Raw genomic sequence first — 22,617 nt, 5'->3', positions numbered from 1 at the left:
TGCCTGACATCTGTTGGCCACGACGGTGCAGGAAGGATCAGATAGGTTCTACTCTCCTCCACGACTGACGAATATGATTCTTGGGTCTACTACAGCTGACACTCTTCAAATGAGTGGTCCATAACCACCGCAGACCCTGTTAGACTCGGTCTGGCGCTTACCATGTTCTCGAATCAAGCATGGGCATCCGGGGATAGCGAAAACACTTCTCCAGACCCGCTTGCACTACGAGACTCACAATAACTCCACTCAGGCTCTTGCGACAGCTCACAGCAACGCGGGAAGCATCCTCATGGCCGGTCGTATGTCACAAATTTAATAGTTCGATTGCAGCCATTTCCGATTTTGGTGCCTTGCAACCAGCCTGCAATTTAATTGAAGCGGGAACGCAGCGGAGGTCTCGCGGATTTCAGAGTATTTTTAGCGACTATGGTTGAGATTTTATTACGTCTAAGCTGCAAGCGGTTGCAACGCTCCTCAAAGTGGATTGCAATCGCCCGTGTCAGTTGCAATGTGCTTCTAATCATATAAAATACTATTAAATCATTCTGACTGAACAGTAATTGTAGTCGATTGCGACCGGCTGCAGCCGGAAAATGAACTTTGCGACATACCTTGGAGTGCTGGCAGCATACACTTGTTCATACACCGATCACGAAGCCTGTATGTGGCGCTCAGCTGCCACCGCGGGGGTAGGTCACGAGGATGACGAGCTGGGATTCTTGCCATGTCAGGACTTCTGCCATAGCAAAGATTGTGCCAGTGGGGTAACCTCCTCCGAGATTTAAGTTTTCGGTCGATGTGACATGTGCCCCCTCTGCATACTAGCTCTGATCAGGACGTCATCCAGGCGGCCAGTAGAGCCCGCAGCATAAACTCCCACTTGTATATGTACCGGGAAAGTTGGCTGCCTCGATTTCCAAGCATCTCTGCTTGTATCGCGTCCCTGGGATTGAATCTTCTGACGCCGACACAGCTCAACTGCGCCTTCACGCACTCTTCGTCTCCTTTCGTGATGATTACATTACCCGCCCTCTTGATTGCTCTCTGCCTTTCCGTTTGCCCTGCCTCCGCCACAACCCTCCCGCCGCGCGTCGCTGCCGTTAGCCCCGTCGTCAAAGGCACTCCCCAAGTCCTCGGCGTGGTCAACGACCCTACGTTGAACCGGGACTCGTGCGGATCGGCACTGATTGGCGGCAGAGTCCTGTGGACATGCCGCGATACACAGATCACCGATGCAAGTGGCGTCCACGCCTTCCCCGTCATTAGCAGCACCTCCAGCTGGACCGACCTCGACGCATGGGGGCACCCCGCGCTCAACGACGGCACGTTACCCATGTACGGGAACAACAATTTGCAGAAAACGTTCTACCCGCTGCTGCCAGACGAATGCGGCGACAACGTGATGGGCTCTTGCGACAGCTCGAACACCACGCGCTACGCCATCTGGCCGGACTCCCCGCCGCTCGTCACCGACACCGCCGCGGACGGCACAGTCACGGCGTACACCTGGATCCGCAAGGACCATATCAAGAACGACCTGTCGGACCTGACTCCCGACTGCGCCACGACGCTCTACAAAGTCGTGTACTCTCCCTCGGCAGCGCACGACGCGCTGCCGACCGTCACCGTCGTTGACGAAAACTTCTGGACCGCCGACGAGCAGCTCCCGTACGGCGCGTACGGCGGCTTCGTCGCCAACGGCACGGCGTACATCTACGGCAAAGGCTATGGCCCACAGAGCACGGGCACCATCGGGCTCGCCAAGGTGTCCGTGGGCAGCATCGAGGACAAGAGCGCGTACCAGTTCTACCAGAACGACAGCTGGACAGCGACGCCGCCGAGCGTCAACGCGAGCCTGAGCGGAGTCAACATCCCGAACGTGTCCGCCGGCGGGCAGGGCACGTACTACTACTCCCCTCCCTGGGGCAGCTACGTGTGGATCGGGCAGCAGAATCTCAGCGTGTCAGCTGACTTCTTCATCACGACGAGCCCGGACCCCGAGGGCCCTTGGGCGCAGCCGATCAAGTTCTACTCAGGCGTGAATGGGAACGCGACACTGCCCGCGTACACGATACAGGCGCACACTTCGCTTGGCGGGTTTGAGAATGGAGCGAACGACGTATATCTCACGTACACGCACTGCGACCTGGTTGGCGAGAATGTCGTGTCGATATTCTAGGTGCGTCGCTGGATCGCGGTAAGCGCTGACGTTTTCGCGATCTAGACAACTGATGCGTAGCGTACGATGCGGGCACGCCTAAGGTGAGTATTTCCCGTATAGTTAACCTTCTTACCGTTATTCGTTTGGTTCTGTTTGGCTTTCGCGTTGGACTGGAGGGCCGCTTGATCCACCCGCTTTGAATGCTCCTATGCGTAACACTGAGGCCCCTCACGATGAATTGATGTGTAATAAAACAGTAGGCCACTTAGAAAGCTTTCTTGGCGTCTTATTCACTTTACAGTCTCCTGTGCTATACCGCTGCTGCGCATGCCTGCTTTTCGTCAGCAGACCCCGACTTCAAGTCATCTAGGCCCTCCTTTGGTTTCCTGTTAAATGCCACTACCCCTTGATTGATGTTTGCCAGCCATCCTAATCCGGCTCTGCATTTAATCTGTCGAAAGCTCCTTTCCTAATCCTAAGACAAGAACCCTCTGTACGTGTACGTGAAGCCCCTGGGTTTTCCTGTATAAAAGGAGGCCTGTCCCCGCATTAAATCGCCATCCGCTGGTCTCCTCCTGCATCTAACCCTACTCCTCATGATAACGTCTGTGCGCCGTTCTCCCCATCAGCATGCTTATAATGTAGTTCGTAGCCAATGTTGAGCGCTGAATTCGTGTCGAATATTGTCCAGCCGCCATGCCTCCCCCAACCATTATGCTTCGTGTTCACCCTGTCAATTTTGTCGCTGTTAACTGCTATTTACGATTCTTTTAGTACATATTCCCTATGTTATACCGTATGAAATGCGTCTCTGCGCACTAATTTCCTGTGTTGGTATGTCCAATAATATCGCATACACATTTACGCAAATCAATGAGCTGGTTGCGAGCAGAGGTGTGTTGTTATTAACGCCTGAGTCATATTGGTGAAGCTAGTATGCCTTGGTTCTGACGTGTTGTCAGCTCATGTGCCTTTGACTCCGATAAGCCATCACACACACTTGACTTGCGCTGAAAGGGTTCGAAAAAAAGAGCAATCCCAATTTCCGATAAGCTTGAAATGCCGTATTTAGTATATACCCTAAAAGCATGTAAGACGTCCAACAAAAATAATGTTGATTAAATCGTTTGAAAAGCTGGCATGTAATCTTATAGTTGTGTCCAGCTTGGCCATTGACAGATCTCCCCATTCACAATTAAGGAGTACCTTTCTGAACACGTATAAGTTTTGGCTTGCGTTCTGGATTTCACACGCACTTGCCCGCTGTCATCGTCAACACAAGCTTCTTTACGAACAAACATTTACAGATTGTTAGTTACTCCTTGACCTGGAACCGTTGCGCTTCCTGTGTCCTTGCGTAACTAGATATTGATGTACTAAAATAACGTGTTCCCTACCCCTTGCCGTCTAAATGCCGGAGAGCAGCGGAGGCGTGTCTTGTTGTTGTACCAATAAATAAAACTCCTCTACAATATAATGATTCGTGATATTTTACAGTTTGCTATACTACTGCCATGAAACCTTGATCAATGGCATGCTATACTGGGATGCATCTCAATCAAGAAACTTCGAGAAAGATGGTGCATAGTCAATGTTTATTACCACAGAAGACATTTCGGCGTGTGTACTCGGTGTAAAGATATATGAGACACTGAAGCGACTCTGAGGGGTACAATAATAGAATTCGTATGTTCTAAGGAGACAGGCGAGGCAACGAATAATATTCAGCATAAAACACGGGCACTGTGAGCTTTCCTAACTATGGTTTCCACCTTCTGCCACATGCAGTCGCCGGTGAATGATTTTACGGGATGTGGAGATATATCGGAGAGTCGAGGAAACATGCGAACCAAGTGACGCGCCACGAACGCGGGGTCGTCTATCGGGGAATGCGCAAAGCACGTCCTATTAATGCGGCTGTTGCACGCCGTTGGAGGGGACGCATCAAACGCTGCATTGTTAGCTGTGGTGAAGTCGACAATTAGACTGATATGATAGAGGTTGGGGCACCCGCTCAGCAGGGTTGCAAGACCTGTCATGGTGATATGGTTGCTCAAGGGAGGAAGGGGCCCCGTGTAAAAAGACAAGGATTCGAGTTTAGGGAAAGCAGCGGATAGCTCTTGAATGAAGCTGTTGTTCATCTCGGGGGAGCAAATGAGGTTAAACGATAGTTTGGTTAGGTTCTTGAACTTATAGATTCGTCGGAATGTTAAGAGGTCCAGAAGCCCGGGGACGACCGGGCCGTCGAAACAGTGCGTGAGCTTGAGACTAAGCATGTTATCCGCAGGGAGGATCTTAGTGAGTATTTGCAACATTTCAACAGTGTCACCGACGTGTATGGAGCCAGAGTAGAGGACAGCACGTAGAGACGTCATAGTCTTGAGATCACTTAAGGAGCACATGAAGGATGTAACTTCCTTCGAGCCTCCATAGTCGAGGGTAAGACGTTGAAGTGAGGGGAAGGCGAATAACCTCGTGGGCTGGAGAATAGGGGGTGCTCCATGATATGGTGGTAGAGGAGTGATGTAGAAGGCCAGTTCCTCCAGACACGGTAGACTCGATAAGAAGGGAAACAATTCGGAGGGTGTACGGATGATTAAACGTGTCCCAATTTTAAAGGTCTTCAGCTTCTGGAATCCAAGAGATACGGCGTCGGACAGCACATTAGGCAAAGCACGTCTGGTGTGGAGGTCGACGCCCCCTATAATGGAGATGGTCTCCAGAGACGGACAAGCCTGGCTCAACAAGGTGAAGGTGTGGGCACCGTTTGTCGGAAGATTTCCAAACTCGACTTCAATGACACGTGGACCAAAAGCGAGTGGCAAAAAGTTCCCTTGGAAAAATGAGTCGAACGCTTCGACGCGCTGGACATTTGGGAAGAGGTGGGCGCCGCAAAAGGAGGATAATGAGCTCATGACGACTTTGTCTATCGCAAGATTGCCGGTTGTCGAATCAGAGGATACAAGGCTTCGAACCCTTGAAACATAGCGTTCAAGAATTCTCCAATCAGACAACACCATAGCGCGCCGAAACGTCTAGTACGAGACGTCTGTGTTAGGCACCATAATATACAACGCATACAACTTTGGATGAACTCTCACCATAAATCTATTAGGTCCCGCTCTCTTAACCTCCAGCAGGTCTTCCGGTAGAACCTTGAGTACGTCCAGCATGGATATTTCTCGGTACAGTTTGTCCAACGCCGGCTCTTTGAAAGGTTTGCAAGTCCTTGCAGCGGCTGCGAGAGTCCTGCAGGCGTCTTCTTCATGAACATGGACGAATTCAAGTATAATAGAGAGGACTTCTGGAAGACGAAGGCATGGGTGCATGTTGGTTTGAAAAGGCGACGACGGTCAGGAGAGTCGGTGGAACGAAAACGCGGCGACGCGTCGCATGACGCGCCTATTACGTAAGCCATTGCCACAAACAGAGTTCGGGGGCTCGACAGCTTTTTGTCCAACGACGATGACCTGGCGCGCGCAAGTTTAACCTCGTGTGTATAGGCAAGACTATTGAGGATCTAGCTTCATGTACACTAGCGGACCTCATCACAGCCATCAATCTAGAAACTTTTGAGCGTGGAGCCATTTGAAGGTCCAAGCACCACAATGGCTAGTACCGTCCGTATGAATCGACGGCTCAATGACGCTCCGAAGGCGGGGCATCATGCGTCTCAACTGCCGCGCGGCAAACGCTTCGTCATCAATCGGTGAGTCCGCCAACCTAATCTCCCGAACGTGTGTGTTGTAGCCTCCCTCGGGCACGGTTTGAGCGGCGAACGACGCGTTTCGCGATACCGTTGCGTCGACGATGACTTCAAGGTAGCGAAGGTCAGGGCAGTTGCGCAGAATAGACGCGATACCAGAGAAACTCGTATAGTATGTGTCTCTCCAGCCTACTTTGCCGCCGAGGCAAAGCTTCTGCAGACGGGGAAGGGCGGTTGAGATAGAGGCGAGGTCGAAATCGTCGAGCTCAAAGTATGCGGTCACGGTGAACGTCAACACAGTCAGGCCACTGTAGACGAAAAGCGGCTCGAGTAGATCAAGCGTCAGAGTGACCCGGGGCAGGTGGTTCGGTTCCACGCTTTGCGTGATGCTGATCGCTTTCGCGAGGGACTTGTCGAAGGAAGAAGCGAGAGTGTCGACGAACTCGACAATGATCTCCGGGGACCTGATACCCATGGAGGCCACGTCGGCGCTGAACCTCGATACTTTGCGTAATCCCATTATTTTCAGAACGTCTCTGGTGAGCGTCGTGGACTCGTCGTCCTTGTCTGCGTCATCAAGACTGACAGGGAAGAAGTTATGCAGCTCGATAGACGTGAGATGCGGGCTGCAGAGCATGGGTAGGAGCTCGGAATGGACGACACGGTGTTTGAGGATTAGGGTTTGGAGATTTGGAAATAGATAATCGCAGAGTTCGGCTTCCAGCAAGTAGCACCAAACGTCTAGGTCGAGCTGAAGCTGTTCCGGATCGAGGGCGAGGTCCAAGACACGAACTCGACGAAGGTATCCGAGGAGGAATTGCCAGGTGGACTCAGCCACGGGTGGCACCAAAGACACATGTTGCTGAAAGGGCAACGATACAAATCAAGCCCATGGATGTGTTCCTAAAGTCAAGAAAGCTTACCGTTTTGAACCCATAGAACGAGTGCTCATGAAACATCAACATCTCCTTGGGAAGAGTCAGGAAGACGTCTGAGAGGCAGTCTATCTTGTAGTAGAGTGCATCCAGCGCAGGCTCCTTAAAGTCTTGGCAGGTTCGTGCGACGGCTGGAAGAGTATGTTTTGATACAAAGGAGAAAATCAGTGAGGTTACCTCGGAGACGCTGAGGCAGGGATGCATTTCGTGCGCGTTGCTAGTTGGTATAGTGGAGGTATAGTGCGAAGTGCCACTAATCCTGGGGGTTTGTGGATGCGAACCAGGCGATTGTGGCGAATCATGGCGTGTGATACACGCGATTTCCATGCGACACAAGTGGCACTCATCTGGAGGCTGTCCGCGAATTGTGAGGTAATCATACAGCGCAACAGAGAGAAAGGGCCCGGATACTCCCAGTCCAGCTTGCAGAGCTTTGGGAACGGGGGCGTTTTGGCCGAAGCCGGGGCACTAAGTGCATCTGCAAGCTCGAGATCGACGTGTTCAGCGGCTGAGACGTCCGTCTCATCGAACGTAATCGTCCTTGGCCCTAGTCCCCAGTCGAGTTCTACAACGCGCCGGGTGTATTTGAAGAAGACAGGCCAGTCAGCATCGGTGACTGGGCATTGGAGTCTGTATGTCTGCAGTAAGTCGCGTCATGGAGGTACCTGGCAAGGTATCCTGCATAAGGATTACCCATCAATTTTGAATCATTTATATCTTCGTCTATACGTCATATATGCTCTCCAACTAGGTCTTCTGGGAGGCAGCGAAGCAGGGGCGCGACAGAGTTCAGCTGAAACCAGAGCGCATCCAGCGCGGGCTCGCTGAACGACTGAGAGACCCGTGCTGGCGATGAGAGATCGCTGTCTTCAAGTTCGGTTTGGCGCACTACATTGACAATGATTTCGTCGATAAACAGAGCGCGGTGGACAGACGTCGTCGGCATAAGCTGTAGCAGTGAACCGTGGCCGCATATAAGTTGAAGGTAGGTGGCTTGTGCGAGTCATCGTGAGAGGGACTCGCGAAGTTGCACGACGCGTGGCTCCGGGCGCGTCAACCTCCTGCGTCTCATCTCATCACAGCAACCCTGCTTGCACTTTGGTTCATTTCTGATACACTCAGTCATACCTGAGCAGGCTTTTCAAATCCGCTTCTTATAATTAGACTTCAGGGATGCCCGAGTTCAGCGAAGAAGACATTGCCGAGGAGGAGAAACAGTTTGCCAACGTTATCGCCACCTTCCAGCAATACGCATCCTACTCCGTGCGTCTCCCTTCTTGTGCAACCTGTTCTCCTCGGTCCTTACACCGACCATTCAATGACTGCGACAATTACGCACGTCGCAAATTATCTATCACACGCGGAACTGAACTTGCCAGCTAGCAGCGAACAACCGCCGGCGCAAGGACGTCTACACGCTCCCACAGGCCGATCGCGAGGCCCTTCTGAAGCTCGGATACCTCAACAAGCTCAAGCAGGTCGACGAGGCTATCATCGCTAACGCTCAGTTTCTGGGAGATATCATTGCGGATTCAGACATCTTTGGGCCTGGCGTTGGCTCGGAGGATGGCTACGAGGATGGAGTAGGGGAGGAACTGGCGGAGGACGGTGCGTCATGCGGAACCCTTGCTGTTGTCCATGAAACCTGACTATGTGGACGTAGGTTCTCAATCCCAGCACCAGCTAGAGGCTAGCCGAGACCCTCGCATCCGCCCGCAGGGGCAGCACTCACATGCGCACGACCACCCGCCAGCGCCCAGTCACTCTCATTCGCATTCGCACTCTCACCCTCACTCACATCAGCACTCGCATTCGCACGATGGCGGACCACGGAAGCCGCACAAGGCAACGGATGGGGACATGGACAAGGTCCGGAGCACGCTCAAGCAGTTCGTGCGCGACTGGAGTGTCGAGGTATGTATCACTTCTCCGATCCTGTACGCGACAGCGTGGTGGGGCTCACTTTTAACATTACTGACAGGGTGAAGCAGAACGTGAGGCGAGCTACAAGCCCATGACGGACGCTTTGCTAGAGTACTACAAGCACAAAACCCCTGAGGAACGGTGCGCGCTCCCTGTCCCGTTCGATCATGCTCCGTGCTGATATTCCAATGTCAAACGCAGGAAGAAACTACGCGTTCTGGTTCCCGGTGCAGGGCTGGGCAGGCTTGCATGGGACGTCGCCAAGCTTGGTGAGCATCCCCCCTTCCCTCCCGATCTACCACAGCATCCTTCGGACTGACGCTGACGCTGTCCCTGACCCACCCATCTAGGCTTCTCCTCGCAAGGCAACGAATTCTCCCACTACATGCTCCTCGGCTCGTTCCTCATCCTCAACCGCACGAATACCGTCAACCAACACACAATCTACCCCTACACGCACAGCCTTTCCAACGCCCGCAACCGCGACGCAGCGCTCCGAGCTGTGCAAATCCCCGACGTCCTGCCATCTACGCTTCCGGACGGGATCAAGTTCGAGCTTATCGCAGGTCCGTTTTCGCCCATTGCGTCCCCCCAAATTACCACTATTTCTGGTTGGGACGAGTTGACGTTGACCCAGATGAAAACCTGACAGGCGACTTTGAGGAGATCTATGGCGCGGACGAAGACCCCGCCTCAATGATAATGGAGCCGACGGAAGATGGAATCCCGCCAGAACCGCACGCAGGTCTGTGGGACGCGATTATGACGTGTTTCTTCATCGACACTGTGCGTCCTTCCTTCAACCCCTCTCCTCTCCACCTTGCTGCTTTCGCATCCCGAGAGACATTGACTAACCAACGCATATAGGCCAAAAATATCGTCAACTACCTCCGCATCATCCACCGCATTCTCCGCCCAGGCGGGGTGTGGATAAACCTTGGCCCGCTCTTGTGGCACTGGGAGAACAACAGTACGAGTGACCCGTCGATCGAGCTCGGGCTGGACGAGGTGCTCGAGCTTGCAAGGGGGATCGGGTTTGAGATTTTAGTGCGTCTTGTGTTTTTTTGCTGCTCGACGAGTAACTAGAGAGCTGATTTTTCTTGGTACTTCGTACTGTTTGTTATATAGGAGGTGAAGACGATCAACTCGCCTTACACGTCCAACAAGGATAGTATGCTTGGCTACGTATACCATGCCGCCTTCTGGACGGCGACCAAAAAAGCTAAACCCGAGAGGGCGTCCGGGTTATCATCAGCTCCATAATGTCGATCAGTTGGCGGAGAAGAGAGTAATTAACCATAGATAGCAGCTGTATCTTGTACTGCATGTGGCTCGAGCGTTCGAGGTCCTTGATTGTGTCCTCCAAACTAAAATACGATTGCCAGCAAGTTTTTAAATGTTCTTGGTGTCCTCCGCGAATTCCATCTCACTGCAGACAAACTGTGATTTTCTGTTACTAAAAGTGATTGAAGCACCTAAAGCACCTCTCCCTCGCGATCAACGCTACCACTCGTACGAACGCTCGGTGTAAAGAGACGGCGATCAACGTGCGTAGCACGGCCATGGTCTCGTGGGACGTCTCCGGATCGTTGATTGATGACCCCGAGTTCACCGCTCGCGTTACCGCGAAGATGATGCCGAACCTATATGAACTCGGTGAGGCTTCAAGGGATACACGGGAGACATCCAGGCTTTGGAGGAGGGTCAAGTTCTTGGTCGATATTGAGAGGGTTGATTATATCAGAAGGCCGCTTAGTATTAATTGATATTTGTATAGTACAAGCCCGCAATCGTCACCTCAAATGCGCTTTTCTTCTTCACTGCAACTAACCTGTCCTGTATGCGAGGATGACAGCGCTCTCAACAGTCTTTGGGCTGCCGTCCATTTATCGGAAACACACCTCCCCACGACGAATCCCCCCTCGAGCTGCATGAACGTTCTCAGGCGCGGCATCATCCTCTGCATCTGCGTCGCAGCGAATACCTCATTGTCGATGAGCGAATCCGCGAGCCGCACTTCTGTAATGCGTGCGTTGAGTCCCATGCTAGGGACATCCTGGGAGGAGGCAAAAGCCGCGTTGCGCGCCGCCGTCGCGTTGACGATAAGCGCGAGATCGCACATATCGACACAGTTCTGGAGCACACACGCGAGCCCCGTAAGTGTCGTGCCGTACGCGCCTTGCCAGCCCATCTCGCCGCACAGGCAGAGTTTCTGGAGACGCGGGAGCGAAGAAGAGAGGAGCGCGAGTGTGACGTCGTCGAGCGCGAACTGTGTGGGGAACGTGCACGACAGAGTCGTCAACCAGCGGAAGACGTACAGAGGCTCGAAAACGCCGGCGTTCAGGACGAACGTCGGAGGGGAAAGATCACGCATGTTTCGAGGGACCGTTGATTGACCGATGTTGATTTCGCGGAGGTGGGTCGGATCGAGAGACGAGCCGAGTGCGCGTGTGAGTGCCGATAGACCTTCCGGATCATCATTTTGGGAAGAGGTCCAGACGTTGGCTGTGAAGGTAGAGACGGTGCGTAGATTGCAAGCGCGGACGACTTGTGCGATCTGAATGGGCTCCGCGCCTGTAACGCGGAGCTTCCTGAGATGGGAGAAGGTGAAGGAAGGCAGTGTCTTCAGGAACGTAAGATCATTTCTGTGGACGGTGACGTGCAGCCACTCCAAAACGGGGAGGCGAGTCGGAATAAGAAGTAAACGAGAGAGACTATGAAGATGTGTGAAGAACTTCAGAGTCTTTAGCTGACGGAGACGAGTAAGGTCTTCCATGATGTTCAGAACATCGTTGTCGTATCCGTCACTAAATGAAGTCCATTGGATGCCTAGATTGGTGACCATTGGGCAGGACTTAATGACGTCCCTGACAAAACTCAAGGTGATGGGATCAAACCTCCGTAGCCGCACTGTTGTCAGACGAGGACCTAAAAGAAGACCTAAGAATTTTGAGGGAAGGACGACTGCATCGAGAGTCAAGGAACGTAGATTAGGGAATAAGCACCCATTGCAGTACGGTTTCACGGCTTTGAACACGTCGAGAGACAGAGTGTCGTTGCGGCCTTGTTCGGTCAACCGCAGTAAGCGAACGCGGTTGAGATATCGCCGCAGGGTCTGCCAGTCAGATGGGAGCATGCCGCGCCGGAACGTGAGTCTTCTCTTGCAACAGAATGAGATCAGCTGCACGATGGTTGACATCCAAGCGATAGCTCACCGAGTTAACCCACCCCCCAGGTGATATGAGCAACAGATCATCAGATAGGCATAGAAACACGTCGATGAGGGTGTCCATTTCGTAGTAGAGTACGTCTAGTGCGAGTTCTTTCAGAGTTTGACATGTTCTGGCGACAGCTGGCAGAGAGGACTTGGGAAGGACGTTTAACACTGAGAACAGAATCTCAGAAATACAGAAGCAAGGATGCAATATCCTGTTGTTGTCTTTGGAACCCATGTTGATGGAGCGAGGGATGGGCGGGATGGGCTAAACCCAGAGTAAAGCAAAATTTTGGGTTTAGGCAGTGATCGGAAAGGCGGTGCAGATGTAGATGCAGTACCAGAGTTGAGATCGTTGAGAGAAGAAGATATGGCAATCCTGTGCACGGGCGCTTGTCAGCCACCGCATTCACCCGAAGCATAATGCATAGGCGTCTGAAGTAGTTGAGGCTCGGGACCGCAACGTCGCAACGTTCGAGACCAGGGGCAGTTGAGTCAAATTTGCTACGGAATTTTTATGCACGTCGTAATGAATTTCCGGGACAGCGCGTTGTGATTGGTTTTTTCTCCTTTTTACCAGTTTTATGCGACAACTTCCAGGCAATTATGCATAGTAAGCTAGCATATCTTCCCCTTCCCCGATGACGTCTCCGTAAACAGCCAAAACTCGCCGAATTTTTTTTGCTTTTGGACCTCTTTTCGGATCAATACTGGGCGGATAAATATCGGTTTAGCCTAGCGGGAGGGTTGCCTTGACCATGTCGTGCTGTCACCTCTGCCCCACCTTTTTTAACCTCGCGCCCAGAACTACAAACTCTCTTAAGTGTACCGACGCCGTACGAGCATGGAAATGAGAGTAAGCAGAACACGTAAGATTGACAAGTCTTATCACCGGCTAACCTGCTCTTCAGGGGGTTTCAGGGTCGTCTTCAAACCGCTTCACGGCGCCTCCGAGTCTTCCTCCGGAAGTCCTTGCCGAAATATTCCAGTACAGCACATTCACCTCGCGCTGTCGTCCCTCTGCAAGAGAGCCGCCTCTCGTTCTCGGCCACGTCTGCGGTACATGGCGTGAGGTACTCAGCTTGAACCCCACACTCTGGACAAGCCTCTCTATCGATCTCCCTGGAACGCCAGTGTACTGGGACGACTTCGTGGATGAGGTGCTGGCCATCCTGGACACGTGGCTATCTCGCGCGTCAACTCTCACGATATCCCTCGAGTTTGTCGAAACTGGCATGTTTCCCCCACATCTCGTCCCGACAATTGTCGACGTGCTCTTAGCGAACACGCACCGATGGAAGAAGCTGAAGCTTAACGTGTCGGACTTAGCGCTATACAACTTCCTGCGGCTCTTCTCTGCCGAACTACCATTCCTCGAAACACTCGAAGCACGAAGCAGCGCAACGCACTGGCGCCCTCTTACGGAAAGCCCGCAGGACTTCCAAGGCGACGCGGAAGCTCGCGTTCCGCGGCTCACGTCACTCACATGGAACGCTAGACTGGTGGACATGATGATATTTTCGGACTCCTGGTCTCAGCTCACCGAGCTGTCCATTCTGCACGAACCCCTATTCTACCACCTCCAGATCAGCCACCAGTTCCGCGTCCTTGCTTGGACGCACAACCTCGTCACGCTAAACCTCGGGCTCACCAACATCCCGTGGACGCCCCACGAGTATCTCCAGACCATCGTCCTTCCATGCCTCACCACTCTCCGACTCAGACGCATGGACCCGCAGGCATCCATCTGTGAACCCTGCAGCACCCTCGTCACGCCGTCTCTCAAGACGCTCGAGATCGACAGCGCAGGTAACCTCATCTGGTCGGTGGACGACTGGCACAGGGACCAGGTCCCCAATCTTCTCCGCCGGTCGGACTGCACGCTCGAAGTGCTCCGCGTGCGCCATGTCCACTTCATGGAGTCAGAGATCATTGACATTCTTCGATGTACGCCGTCCCTCCGTGCGTTCACGTTCTTCGCGTGCTACGAGTGGACGTGGATGGACGGGCTTCTCGAGTATCTTGCGGGGAAATCGGAGTATAGGGGGGAGCCGCCGCTGCCGGAGCTGGAGAACATCCAGTTCGGCTTCGTCGTCAACGCCGAGATGCCACGGGCCGAGCAACTCAAGGATCTTCTCGATTACCGGTTGGGGCTTCGCAGTGTTGAAGGGAGGAGGGAAGGCCGTAAACGAGAGGCGTGCTCGCCGTTGCATGTAAGCATGGAGGTTGACCTCTTCGACCATCGATTACCCTGGTACGACCCCAACGTACAAGAAGCTCAAAGGATCAAAGCCCTGTTGAACGACTTCGCCGCTCGCGGACACATCACTACCGAGGTTTCCATAGAGCGCGCCTACCAGACCAAGTACCCGCATATCGACGACCGAGGGAAGGAGAGTTATGTGTCTCCGAATCTTCACCCGGGATAGGTCTGCATGCGAATGGCGGACTATGGGTTTTTTTATCTCGAGCGATATATCTCTTTCGTGTGCGTACGCGGCTTGACCTTGCTTTATCTCACGTCTTTCCCCTTAGTGGAACCTCTCTCCCTTTCCTTGTTCTTCGTAAATACTTTGAATACCTAGTTTATTGTTTTTATAGATGCTTTTGATGCGTGAATAGTCGATACCTGTCTCAAGTCGCATCACGACTGCGCCATGAGGCGTAACTCGGATGCGGTTGATGTTCGCCTCGTTGCACATCTTCACATCACGGGGAGTCGCAGCATCCCAATGTAGTGGGCTCGAATTCACGACCATCAACGTGCGTAGGACATTGCCAGACATCGCTCCGTCATCGCCTTCGTCTAAGAATAGCGTACAGCCCTCAAGGATATGGTATAAGTGTACGGGGCTATCCGTCAGTGCACCCCTCCACGCTTTACACCCCCCGCCAACGTGAACACTCTCCCCTAGATTTCACCTCGGAAGTATCAGACCGAAAATAGCAGGATACAGTCAAGTTGATAATTATATATGTCAAATATATCGAGGACGCCGACGTCCTGGGTCTCCGCTCAGCTCGACCAGAACCTGGCATATGCAAGAGGTGAGTATTTGCCATGAGCACAACGGCGGTCCCAATGCTTTGTAAATTCAAACCCGCTAACAAATTCTGCGTACAGTTGGGTTATCGACACTTGTGATTTATGATTACGTTACGCCATGCATCGTCATACTTGGGGCGTTCACCATCTCGTTTGACACCGTGGTCAACGCAGTACTTCTCCTCGATGAAGAGGTTCGTGCCCTTCTCAAAGCCCTTATAGAGTCCGCACTTCTTTTACGAAGTTCAGATAAGATACGTGTGGGTAAGCTGATTACGAACTATGGTGCTTAGACAAATGGATGCTGATCTCAAGTTAGAAAACAAAACTGTCGCCTGTAACAGGACTATATGTCGTGGTTAGTCTTTAAAGTTCCTATGAATTCCCATGTTATTCATGGACTGTCCAGCTGCGTTACCTCGGTATCCTGGTAATGTTGTGAGTACATCTCGCAAGCAAAACGGGCGGCCTTTGACACACAGAACATATGCAGCACTGAGATTTGTAAGTGTGCAGTGCAAAGTGGGCGGTACACATGGGTTTAAGTTCAGCAGTCGAGACCATTGCTCTATCCAAGTCGGTAAGCAGTCGTCGATGCTATGTAGACACTTGATATTCCCAGCCAATGGGGCTCATCTCAGCTCTAGCAGTACGTCGATGCCTCTCTGCTACTCATTTTGCTGTTGACAGTGCCCGTTGCTTACATAGGTGTAAGATTTTAGGTTTCTTCTTCAGCAGCAGGATTCCGATTTTGGGTGCGACCCTTTCAGGCTACTTCTTCTTGATGTTCTTTCAGAGTTTGACGAGGGTCATTGTCGTGGCGCTACACGGTAAGCGTCTGGAGATGTTATTGAAGTTCCGTGCTGAATGGCTGCCTTTCTACTTGAAGCATTGCTTATGATACGTTTGTACGCGCTGTACGCGCGGTCCACAACGATATTAGCTCTGCTTCTAGCTTGTCTCGCCATTGAGTCTGGTGTCTTCGTCGTGTCTATGGTGTTTATCATCTTACCTTCGGGCGGGATAATCGGTAACGGATTTCACCCCACTAACAATTTTTGGCAAACCTCACACCATGCGTAGCGTCGGAGAACTCACTCTCCAGTGATAGGCTATGCGTCTTCTCCGCACCTGCCTTGGTTTCTTTGACTTCTTCGGCGTGGTACAATGCGAGCGTCATCTATGCGATAGTGGCCATCGAGGTGATCCTGGCCAGTTTGTCTTTAAACAGGTTCGTGTTGCACCTTCGAGATGCAATGTATGAACGGCGGAATGGACTCGGTCTGAGTCTGCTGTGGAGGATGAGCAACCTGTTTATGATCCTGATCAAGGACAACGTGCTTTGTTTCTTCTTGTGAGCTAATGCCTACGAAATGTAACCTCTGATACTAAGCGCTATCGGACTATAGAGCCCTACTTGCTTCTAGCCTCATGCTAAAGACGTCTGCATTGGTACAGGTGAGACGCTGGAGTGATTGCTTTCTTAGCTGTATTCAACTCCACTGCAGTCAACGAACACCTTGCTTAATATCTTTCAAAACGTCGTAGCAACATTAGCACGCTCTATCATGGGCCCGCATCTCGTTCTGAGTTTACGGCGCGAGAATGAGAGCAGAATGATAGAGCCGGAGGGAGCTGATAACGTTGATGATGGAAGTCGCCGTGGTGAATTGACAAGTGTCCGGTTCGCGTGGGGAGATGATGGACACGAGGAAACAAGTTGGACGTAGACATCAACTGTAGACCGGTAGTTCGCAATTCAATTGGGTGGTATGCGTCGTCAACGCAAAGACACCGCGAAAGTAAGCAGAAAAGCAAATGGTACTTTTAGAACAGTGCACCACCTCGCAAGGCTGTGTCGGCCACCTAACAAGCGCATACGGAAAGTCCGCCCAGGCGCGCGTGGGTTGTGGGTTGTGGGTTCGGATTATGGGCTGAGGGCCCTGGGTTATGGGCAACATATGGGTTGTGGGCACATATGCACTGTGAGACGAGCGCTCCGAGAGCATAGTATTGGCTGAGAAAACGGCGTTACATTAAATACCGTCGGGGCGGGTCAACACGAGGCGAATTGCAGTCTAACATCCCGCCTCCCCGCCCCCCAGTTCCATGAGTTCCGGACCACCTCAGTATACGCCGTCGGAGCCATCTCCTATGTACTCCTCGACGCCGCTTCATGGCGAACAGAGGGTTGCGCATAATCGTCGCGCGACGTCATCACGCACTGGGTCCTTCAGACGCATAACCGACAAGGTTACGGTGGTCCTCTCGGACCAACTGCCCGGTCGTATCCAGCCCGTTTACGGACGCGGAGGCTGCATACAAGGATATCTTGCGGTTCACGACATCGACAACATTATTGAAGTCACCATACGAGTGAGTACAATTTCGTTTTGGATACCGTTGACAAGCCGCTGAGACTGCATTAGCTGAGAGGGGAGATTAGCATCGACATCGCTAGCACAGGGAGCAGATCACGAACGAGGGTTCTCGACGAGTCCTTTACGCTGTGGAAAGCAGGTCCTTCGGGACCATGTCCTCCGACTATCCCCATCGCACTGGTTTGGCCGTCCAAGTTTTGGGACGGCAGCCAGACTCGTCAATTACCTCCCTCGTTCGAGAACGATGTGCTATCAACATCCTGCTCATATGACCTGACAGTCCTATTGTCAAAACGTAAGCAGCTGTTAGGACTGGTGAAACCGGCAGACAGGTACGTGCATTCGATCCATTTCATTAATGCTGCTGACAGGATCCGGCAGCGTGTCAATACCTCTGACGTACTTCCCGCGTACGCGCCCACCTGCACCGGCGACCTGTAGGGAAGATCCATTCGTGCCAAGCATGAGGAGCGCGCCGGACGAGTGGCATCAGAGCCAATGCATTATGAAGCCTTGCCAACGCTCCGCTTTGACGGCTGTCCAGTGTTCTGTGAGCGCTTTGGACCTCATCAGCGTGAAGCGTATATTCACAACGAACTAATTCGAAGCTATATATCCCAATAGTCCGCGTATACGCGTTATCCGACATCATTCCTTTCCATGTCCAGTTTCACGCAACCGAGGCATCTCTTGCTCATCTAAGAGATGGTGTAGGATCTGTCGAAGGGCATGTTTCAGTACGGGTGTACCTTCTCCGCAAGACTAGCGTTACCGTAAATGAGGAGATAGCTACTTCTCGTCGCATCTTGGGAGAGGGACAGATCTTCGTGACCAAATCAACGCTTACACCCCAAGAAGACGGACTATCGGCGCTGGACTGCGATGGCGAAGTCGTGTGTGGGGATGCGGAGGTTGATGGGCCCAGCTTCATCGTCTCAAACCTTTCAGTCAAGGTTCGTCACCTGTTTGTGCCTTTCATACAGGGTGCAATGGGCTCACCATGGCTCCGACTCCAAACCAGGATCTCATTGTGCTCGAGCTAAAGCCTCAACAACCTTTGAAGTCGTCTTTTCTGGAGATGTCGCATGCCGTTCCGATACGACTAGTGACGGACACTTGGGCGGAAGAGCCGGCCGCGACATGAAGAGGCAAGAAAACGGAGGGTTCTGCTACTGCTGTGTTAGGGCCGCAGTTCATGCACTAGGAACTAGCAGTACGAGAGTGAACGGGAGGATGATGTTACGACCACGCAGCGTGGGTCTTAGTATGTAGGTGGCGGTCTGTGGATAGTTAGTTATTGAGTATAGGCAATGCAAACACTGAAGCGTACTCGGTGGACGGGGAACATGCGACACCTTCTGATGTGTACAAAATCCATGGCGTTTGAACCTTTCCTCCATAATCTGGGCGCGAAGAGTGCAACTTCGGAGGCGAGAATAGCGCAAGAGCGATATGGTCTTTGGTGAGCTGCCCACGAACGCCATTGGAGTTCAGCTAGAAGGTACCGTTTAGTTGTTATACAGTACACTACGGGGCATGTGAGTATATGCGCACCTATCCTTGAATGTTTTCATTGCAGTATTCTATGCTGTATATGGTTTTGCAAGTTTTGAACGGGCCTCCTCTAATTGTGGATCAACCACCATCGTACAAATGAGTGGTGGGGACTCGTTTCCAGCTGACAGTGTTACTTGCCGGTGTACGTCGGAGTGAGAGTCAATTGGAGGAAGGTACGTTGATGTATCAATTCTGGCAATTAGCATAGTTTAAGGGCTTCCGAGAATGAAGGAAGTGTGGCGAGTGGATGCGGGGGTGAAGCTTTGAGGAACGTTGGGTATCACAGCTCTGAGATCCATATGAGCGTCGGCGTCGCGGTCACGATGTTGGGCGCGTCGCTGGATGCGGAGTTTGAACACGGCAGTAAACTAAGGGTTTTCGCGTCGCCCCAAGTGTCTGTCAAAACTTGTCGCGTCGGTTGCCCGAGTATTCAAGCGCCCAAGCTCACTGAAAGAGTATACGAGGTACGCATCGTTGATGATTGGTCAATCTGAGATTTGGTGGATATTGACCGCCATTCAGTTATGCATGCTTGCCTTCGCATTCCGGAATTGACCACACTAATATGTTCATTGGTGGTTGAGGGCGACAATTTGCAGTCCCCGTTGTCAGGCGGTCGCAGGAGGTCTGCGAACATATGCTTGTTTGCGCTGGCTAGAACCTGTAAAGTCCTCAAAGATCCGGCATTGGATGCACTTTATCGCGACATATTCTGTCTTGGCGATATGCTCAGGTGCTTACCTAGTGACTTATGGAAGATTGAGGCGAAAGAGGTAAGCACACCTGTCTCGTTGCACAAGAGCGTAACTGAAGCATCAGCGGGAATAGGAAAGCGGCTATAGAGAACGGCCTTGGCGCACCTTCAGCTTCAATCGCGCAATGTCACGTAGCGACTGGCACGTACTGGAGAACTACACTCCACGGGTGCGGACATTGGACATCAACGGTCTCTCTGATACTACCATTCTCGCCGATGGTGTCTTGGATGGGATACTTTCTCACTGCGGGGCAACTCTATTCCCACATATACGCGCCCTTCATGTCAGTTTCAGCATCAAAGAATCCTATCTACCGCTATTCTCTCAGTGGTATCTCGGGCCATCCCTCAGAGACTTATCGCTGGGCTCTTCTTCGACATCTTCTACAGCCGTACTCATCTCTTTTATTGACGCTGCTATTCAATCGAGCCAGTGCCTTCAGTCTCTCACTTTTCCTCACTCGGTGCCCGACGACCGGCTACTTGAACTTTTATCGCTTGCGGCGAGACGGTTACCCCAGCTCAAATCGCTTTCGATCCCATTGCGTGGCAGTAACGAATCTATTTTTACGGCAGTAGGCACCATCCGATCCCTAAACTCTCTTACTCTACTCCCTGGCTATTACTATCGTCAACCTACGCTGAGAGCATCCCCGCGTGCACTCTCCCTTCCCAATCTCACCCGCCTTCACTTCCACGGCGGATGGGAGGGCGTTGGGAGCATCATAAAAGATATGCCAATTATGGAAACAATCCAGTTTGTTTCGGTCTCATTGTCGAGCATCGGTCAAGCCGTCAACGCGAAGCGTGTCTTGGAGTCCTTGTCTACAAAAGTACCAGAAACACTACAGGGCATTGACATAACGATTTGGGGATGTAGGAGCTTAGCTATGACGGACAACTTCCTGGAGCGTCTGGGCAAACTCCGTCAGCTGACATCTTTCTCCCTAAGATCGGATTCAGAAAAACACTACACCGACAGGCACCTACAATTCCTAGCGCAAACCTTCCCTTCCCTAACGCGACTACGCTTAGAATCCAGCTGCGACTTTCCCACAGCGACACTTCGCGGGGTCGCCCATCTGCTTCGTGGATGTCCACAGCTGAAGGACCTCTCCCTCGCCATTGATGCCACCGTTTCCGCCGAGGCCCGTTGTAAGAAGTCGGCAGTTGACGCTCACAGCACGGCGATGGCTTCTTAGGACGTCTCAGCATCTCGTGTCGATGACCGCGAATGGGCCGCTCGTATCATTGCAAACATGATGCCGCAACTACATGATCTATACGTAGGATCGGATGGCAGGTGGTGGCGTAATGCTAATGCTAGCCAATGGGGAAGGTTGAGGCGTTGATCGATGCCGAGAGGATGATCAAATCTTCGCGCGATGTGCAGTAGGGCTAATGGTCAGATCGACGCGCAAGTTTCTCGTGTCATATTTTCGTACCGTCCCTCATAATAACTAATACCCATGTCTTTATATCTTAACCGCTCTATAATTACTTGATGCCTCACACCAAAGCACATATAGACGTGGAAGGGAACAAACCGAGATCATGATGCTAATATTGGAATACTGGTGTGCGACGTAGATGATGCGAGAATGCCCTTGGCATGTAGACACTTACGGGCGCAGATACTATTTATCAGCAGGCGTGAAGCAGAAACCTAGCAAGCATACACTTATGCAGACAGATGCGTATATACCAAAGACGTTGGAAGTACTAAACAAGTAAAGTTTGAGTAGGAACACGACTAGCGTGCTGCTTGACCAGTCTCTCGACCTCCTCCCAGACACCTGCGTTCGGATCGCTTCCATTGTATTCGGGTAGGGAAGAGAGGCGTGGGATCAAGCGCAGGAGATGGCGGGCTGCAAAGGCAGGATCGTCCATCGGAGAGTTCCCCAGCGAAAGAGAGGTAATCTGCGTGTTCCGCACCCATGGAGGTAGCGCGTCATATGCAGCGTTGGTGGCGGTCGTCAGATCAAGGGCTAGGGAGAGCTCTGAGAGATGACGGCAATTGCGAAGCAGCGTCGCGAGGCCCTGTAGAGTGGTCCGGGTAATGGCATGGGAACCGGTCAAAAGAGGCAGTGACAGACTCTTGAGTCTGGGAAGGGCCAATGACAGCGCCTCCATGTCATCGTCGTTCAATGGAGGATCGAAGACGAAGTTGACGGTAAGGTCAAAAAGTTGATTGAATCGGAACAGCGGACGGAATACAGCTGGACTCGGCGCAAAGATAGTAGGATCGACGTTGCTGAGGTGGATGCTAAGCATGGTTTCTGGCAATGTTTGAACCAGTGACGCTATCATGTCAGATATATCGGCTTCCTTGTCCTCAGGTCCATACTTCAAAGTGGCATGGAAGGTGGCCAGATTGGAAAGATCGCGAATGCAGCTCATGATACGCATCACTTCCTTTGGCCCACCGCTTTCAAGGGTGAGCTGCGTGAGAGAAGGAAGGGATGTTCGTGACGGAATAGAGGGTAGTCGTGAGGTTGAGGGTGATTCCAAGTCAAGGATCAGTGCATCAAGCGACTTCATTCTTGACAGTGTAGAAAGGATCGCTGATGGTTTATAAACGACATCGGGAGTTCCCAAGTGCAGCCGTTCGACATTTTGCAAGCCTAGAGATACAGCATCTGCGAGCATGGTGGCAAACATGCTGTCCGGTGGGTGATCCTTTCCCATAAGGAGGGAAACATACTTCACCGATGGGCACTTGCGGGCAAGAAAGACGATGGCGTGTCCAAACTCGGGGGCGAGGGAGTCGAAATGGGCTCGCACAAGTCGAGGACCTAGAACAAGGGGCAGGAAAGCCCAGGGAAAAGCAGAGTCTAGATAGGCTTCGTGGAGATTCGGGAACATGGTGTTGTTGCAGTACTGAAGTACTGAGCTATGGAGCCGAAGACGTCCTTATCGATTTCCGAGTTTGAG

At 52.2% G+C, this 22,617-nt stretch overlaps 9 protein-coding genes across 9 annotated transcripts; 4 read left to right on the top strand and 5 right to left on the bottom strand.

The window, feature by feature from the left end:
• Positions 1 to 944: 944 nt before the first annotated feature.
• CONPUDRAFT_137859 (uncharacterized protein) lies at positions 945 to 2,182 on the top strand (the record flags this gene model as incomplete). Its single annotated transcript, XM_007771728.1, has 1 exon — positions 945 to 2,182. The coding sequence occupies exon 1, from the start codon at positions 1,016 to 1,018 to the stop codon at positions 2,180 to 2,182; it is 1,167 nt and encodes a 388-aa protein (XP_007769918.1). The 5' UTR covers positions 945 to 1,015.
• A 1,706-nt stretch (positions 2,183 to 3,888) lies between these two features.
• CONPUDRAFT_166277 (uncharacterized protein) lies at positions 3,889 to 5,509 on the bottom strand (the record flags this gene model as incomplete). The annotated part of the gene is made up of 2 exons (XM_007771727.1): positions 5,266 to 5,509; positions 3,889 to 5,199 (listed from the first exon to the last, which is right to left on the bottom strand). Exons 1-2 carry the CDS (start codon positions 5,491 to 5,493, stop codon positions 3,889 to 3,891), a joined length of 1,539 nt encoding a protein of 512 aa, XP_007769917.1. The 5' UTR covers positions 5,494 to 5,509.
• Positions 5,510 to 5,721: 212 nt separating this feature from the next.
• CONPUDRAFT_154918 (uncharacterized protein) lies at positions 5,722 to 7,429 on the bottom strand (the record flags this gene model as incomplete). The annotated part of the gene is made up of 4 exons (XM_007771726.1): positions 5,722 to 6,732; positions 6,794 to 6,936; positions 7,188 to 7,370; positions 7,423 to 7,429. 4 exons carry the CDS (start codon positions 7,427 to 7,429, stop codon positions 5,722 to 5,724), a joined length of 1,344 nt encoding a protein of 447 aa, XP_007769916.1.
• A 456-nt stretch (positions 7,430 to 7,885) lies between these two features.
• Positions 7,886 to 10,111, top strand: CONPUDRAFT_106078 (N2227-domain-containing protein). The gene is made up of 9 exons (XM_007771725.1): positions 7,886 to 8,068; positions 8,185 to 8,413; positions 8,469 to 8,719; positions 8,787 to 8,869; positions 8,930 to 8,997; positions 9,079 to 9,294; positions 9,381 to 9,514; positions 9,596 to 9,775; positions 9,857 to 10,111. Exons 1-9 carry the CDS (start codon positions 7,979 to 7,981, stop codon positions 9,989 to 9,991), a joined length of 1,386 nt encoding a protein of 461 aa, XP_007769915.1. The 5' UTR covers positions 7,886 to 7,978; the 3' UTR covers positions 9,992 to 10,111.
• Positions 10,112 to 10,445: 334 nt separating this feature from the next.
• Positions 10,446 to 12,194, bottom strand: CONPUDRAFT_137857 (uncharacterized protein). Its single transcript, XM_007771724.1, has 2 exons — positions 11,944 to 12,194; positions 10,446 to 11,888 (listed from the first exon to the last, which is right to left on the bottom strand). The coding sequence occupies exons 1-2, from the start codon at positions 12,178 to 12,180 to the stop codon at positions 10,527 to 10,529; spliced, it is 1,599 nt and encodes a 532-aa protein (XP_007769914.1). The 5' UTR covers positions 12,181 to 12,194; the 3' UTR covers positions 10,446 to 10,526.
• A 3,561-nt stretch (positions 12,195 to 15,755) lies between these two features.
• CONPUDRAFT_82914 (uncharacterized protein) lies at positions 15,756 to 16,562 on the bottom strand. The gene is made up of 5 exons (XM_007771723.1): positions 16,497 to 16,562; positions 16,398 to 16,446; positions 16,072 to 16,342; positions 15,878 to 16,018; positions 15,756 to 15,818 (listed from the first exon to the last, which is right to left on the bottom strand). The coding sequence occupies exons 3-5, from the start codon at positions 16,166 to 16,168 to the stop codon at positions 15,781 to 15,783; spliced, it is 276 nt and encodes a 91-aa protein (XP_007769913.1). The 5' UTR covers positions 16,169 to 16,342; positions 16,398 to 16,446; positions 16,497 to 16,562; the 3' UTR covers positions 15,756 to 15,780.
• Positions 16,563 to 17,097: 535 nt separating this feature from the next.
• CONPUDRAFT_154914 (uncharacterized protein) lies at positions 17,098 to 18,513 on the top strand (the record flags this gene model as incomplete). The annotated part of the gene is made up of 5 exons (XM_007771722.1): positions 17,098 to 17,364; positions 17,418 to 17,701; positions 17,751 to 17,919; positions 17,978 to 18,322; positions 18,391 to 18,513. 5 exons carry the CDS (start codon positions 17,098 to 17,100, stop codon positions 18,511 to 18,513), a joined length of 1,188 nt encoding a protein of 395 aa, XP_007769912.1.
• An 826-nt stretch (positions 18,514 to 19,339) lies between these two features.
• On the top strand, positions 19,340 to 21,196 carry CONPUDRAFT_137854 (uncharacterized protein). Its single transcript, XM_007771721.1, has 3 exons — positions 19,340 to 19,390; positions 19,449 to 19,699; positions 19,755 to 21,196. The coding sequence occupies exons 2-3, from the start codon at positions 19,451 to 19,453 to the stop codon at positions 20,883 to 20,885; spliced, it is 1,380 nt and encodes a 459-aa protein (XP_007769911.1). The 5' UTR covers positions 19,340 to 19,390; positions 19,449 to 19,450; the 3' UTR covers positions 20,886 to 21,196.
• Positions 21,197 to 21,405: 209 nt separating this feature from the next.
• On the bottom strand, positions 21,406 to 22,548 carry CONPUDRAFT_154913 (uncharacterized protein; the record flags this gene model as incomplete). Its single annotated transcript, XM_007771720.1, has 1 exon — positions 21,406 to 22,548. The coding sequence occupies one exon, from the start codon at positions 22,546 to 22,548 to the stop codon at positions 21,406 to 21,408; it is 1,143 nt and encodes a 380-aa protein (XP_007769910.1).
• Positions 22,549 to 22,617: the final 69 nt, after the last annotated feature.

The sequence above is a fragment of the Coniophora puteana genome, assembly GCF_000271625.1.
Source record: "Coniophora puteana RWD-64-598 SS2 unplaced genomic scaffold CONPUscaffold_8, whole genome shotgun sequence".
Classification (NCBI taxonomy): domain Eukaryota; kingdom Fungi; phylum Basidiomycota; class Agaricomycetes; order Boletales; family Coniophoraceae; genus Coniophora; species Coniophora puteana.
The sequence above is the reverse complement of the archived record's forward strand: the minus strand, read 5'-3'. Positions and strand labels throughout refer to the sequence as shown.

Excerpts from the sequence above, each read along its gene's own strand:
- CONPUDRAFT_106078 (XM_007771725.1), top strand. The coding sequence starts at position 7,979 with ATGCCCGAGTTCAGCGAAGAAGACATTGCCGAGGAGGAGAAACAGTTT. Across the intron at positions 8,414-8,468 it reads GGAGGAACTGGCGGAGGACG|GTTCTCAATCCCAGCACCAG; the intron begins GTGCGTCATGCG and ends ATGTGGACGTAG. Across the intron at positions 8,720-8,786 it reads TGCGCGACTGGAGTGTCGAG|GGTGAAGCAGAACGTGAGGC; the intron begins GTATGTATCACT and ends CATTACTGACAG.
- CONPUDRAFT_137857 (XM_007771724.1), bottom strand. The coding sequence starts at position 12,180 with ATGGGTTCCAAAGACAACAACAGGATATTGCATCCTTGCTTCTGTATT. Across the intron at positions 11,889-11,943 it reads CTGGGGGGTGGGTTAACTCG|AGAAGACTCACGTTCCGGCG; the intron begins GTGAGCTATCGC and ends TTCTGTTGCAAG.
- CONPUDRAFT_82914 (XM_007771723.1), bottom strand. The coding sequence starts at position 16,168 with ATGACGCTCGCATTGTACCACGCCGAAGAAGTCAAAGAAACCAAGGCA. Across the intron at positions 16,019-16,071 it reads GGAGAGTGAGTTCTCCGACG|CGATTATCCCGCCCGAAGGT; the intron begins CTACGCATGGTG and ends GAAATCCGTTAC. Across the intron at positions 15,819-15,877 it reads CAAACGTATCATAAGCAATG|CGTGTAGCGCCACGACAATG; the intron begins CTTCAAGTAGAA and ends CCAGACGCTTAC.
- CONPUDRAFT_137854 (XM_007771721.1), top strand. The coding sequence starts at position 19,451 with ATGCATGCTTGCCTTCGCATTCCGGAATTGACCACACTAATATGTTCA. Across the intron at positions 19,700-19,754 it reads GGAAGATTGAGGCGAAAGAG|GAAAGCGGCTATAGAGAACG; the intron begins GTAAGCACACCT and ends CAGCGGGAATAG.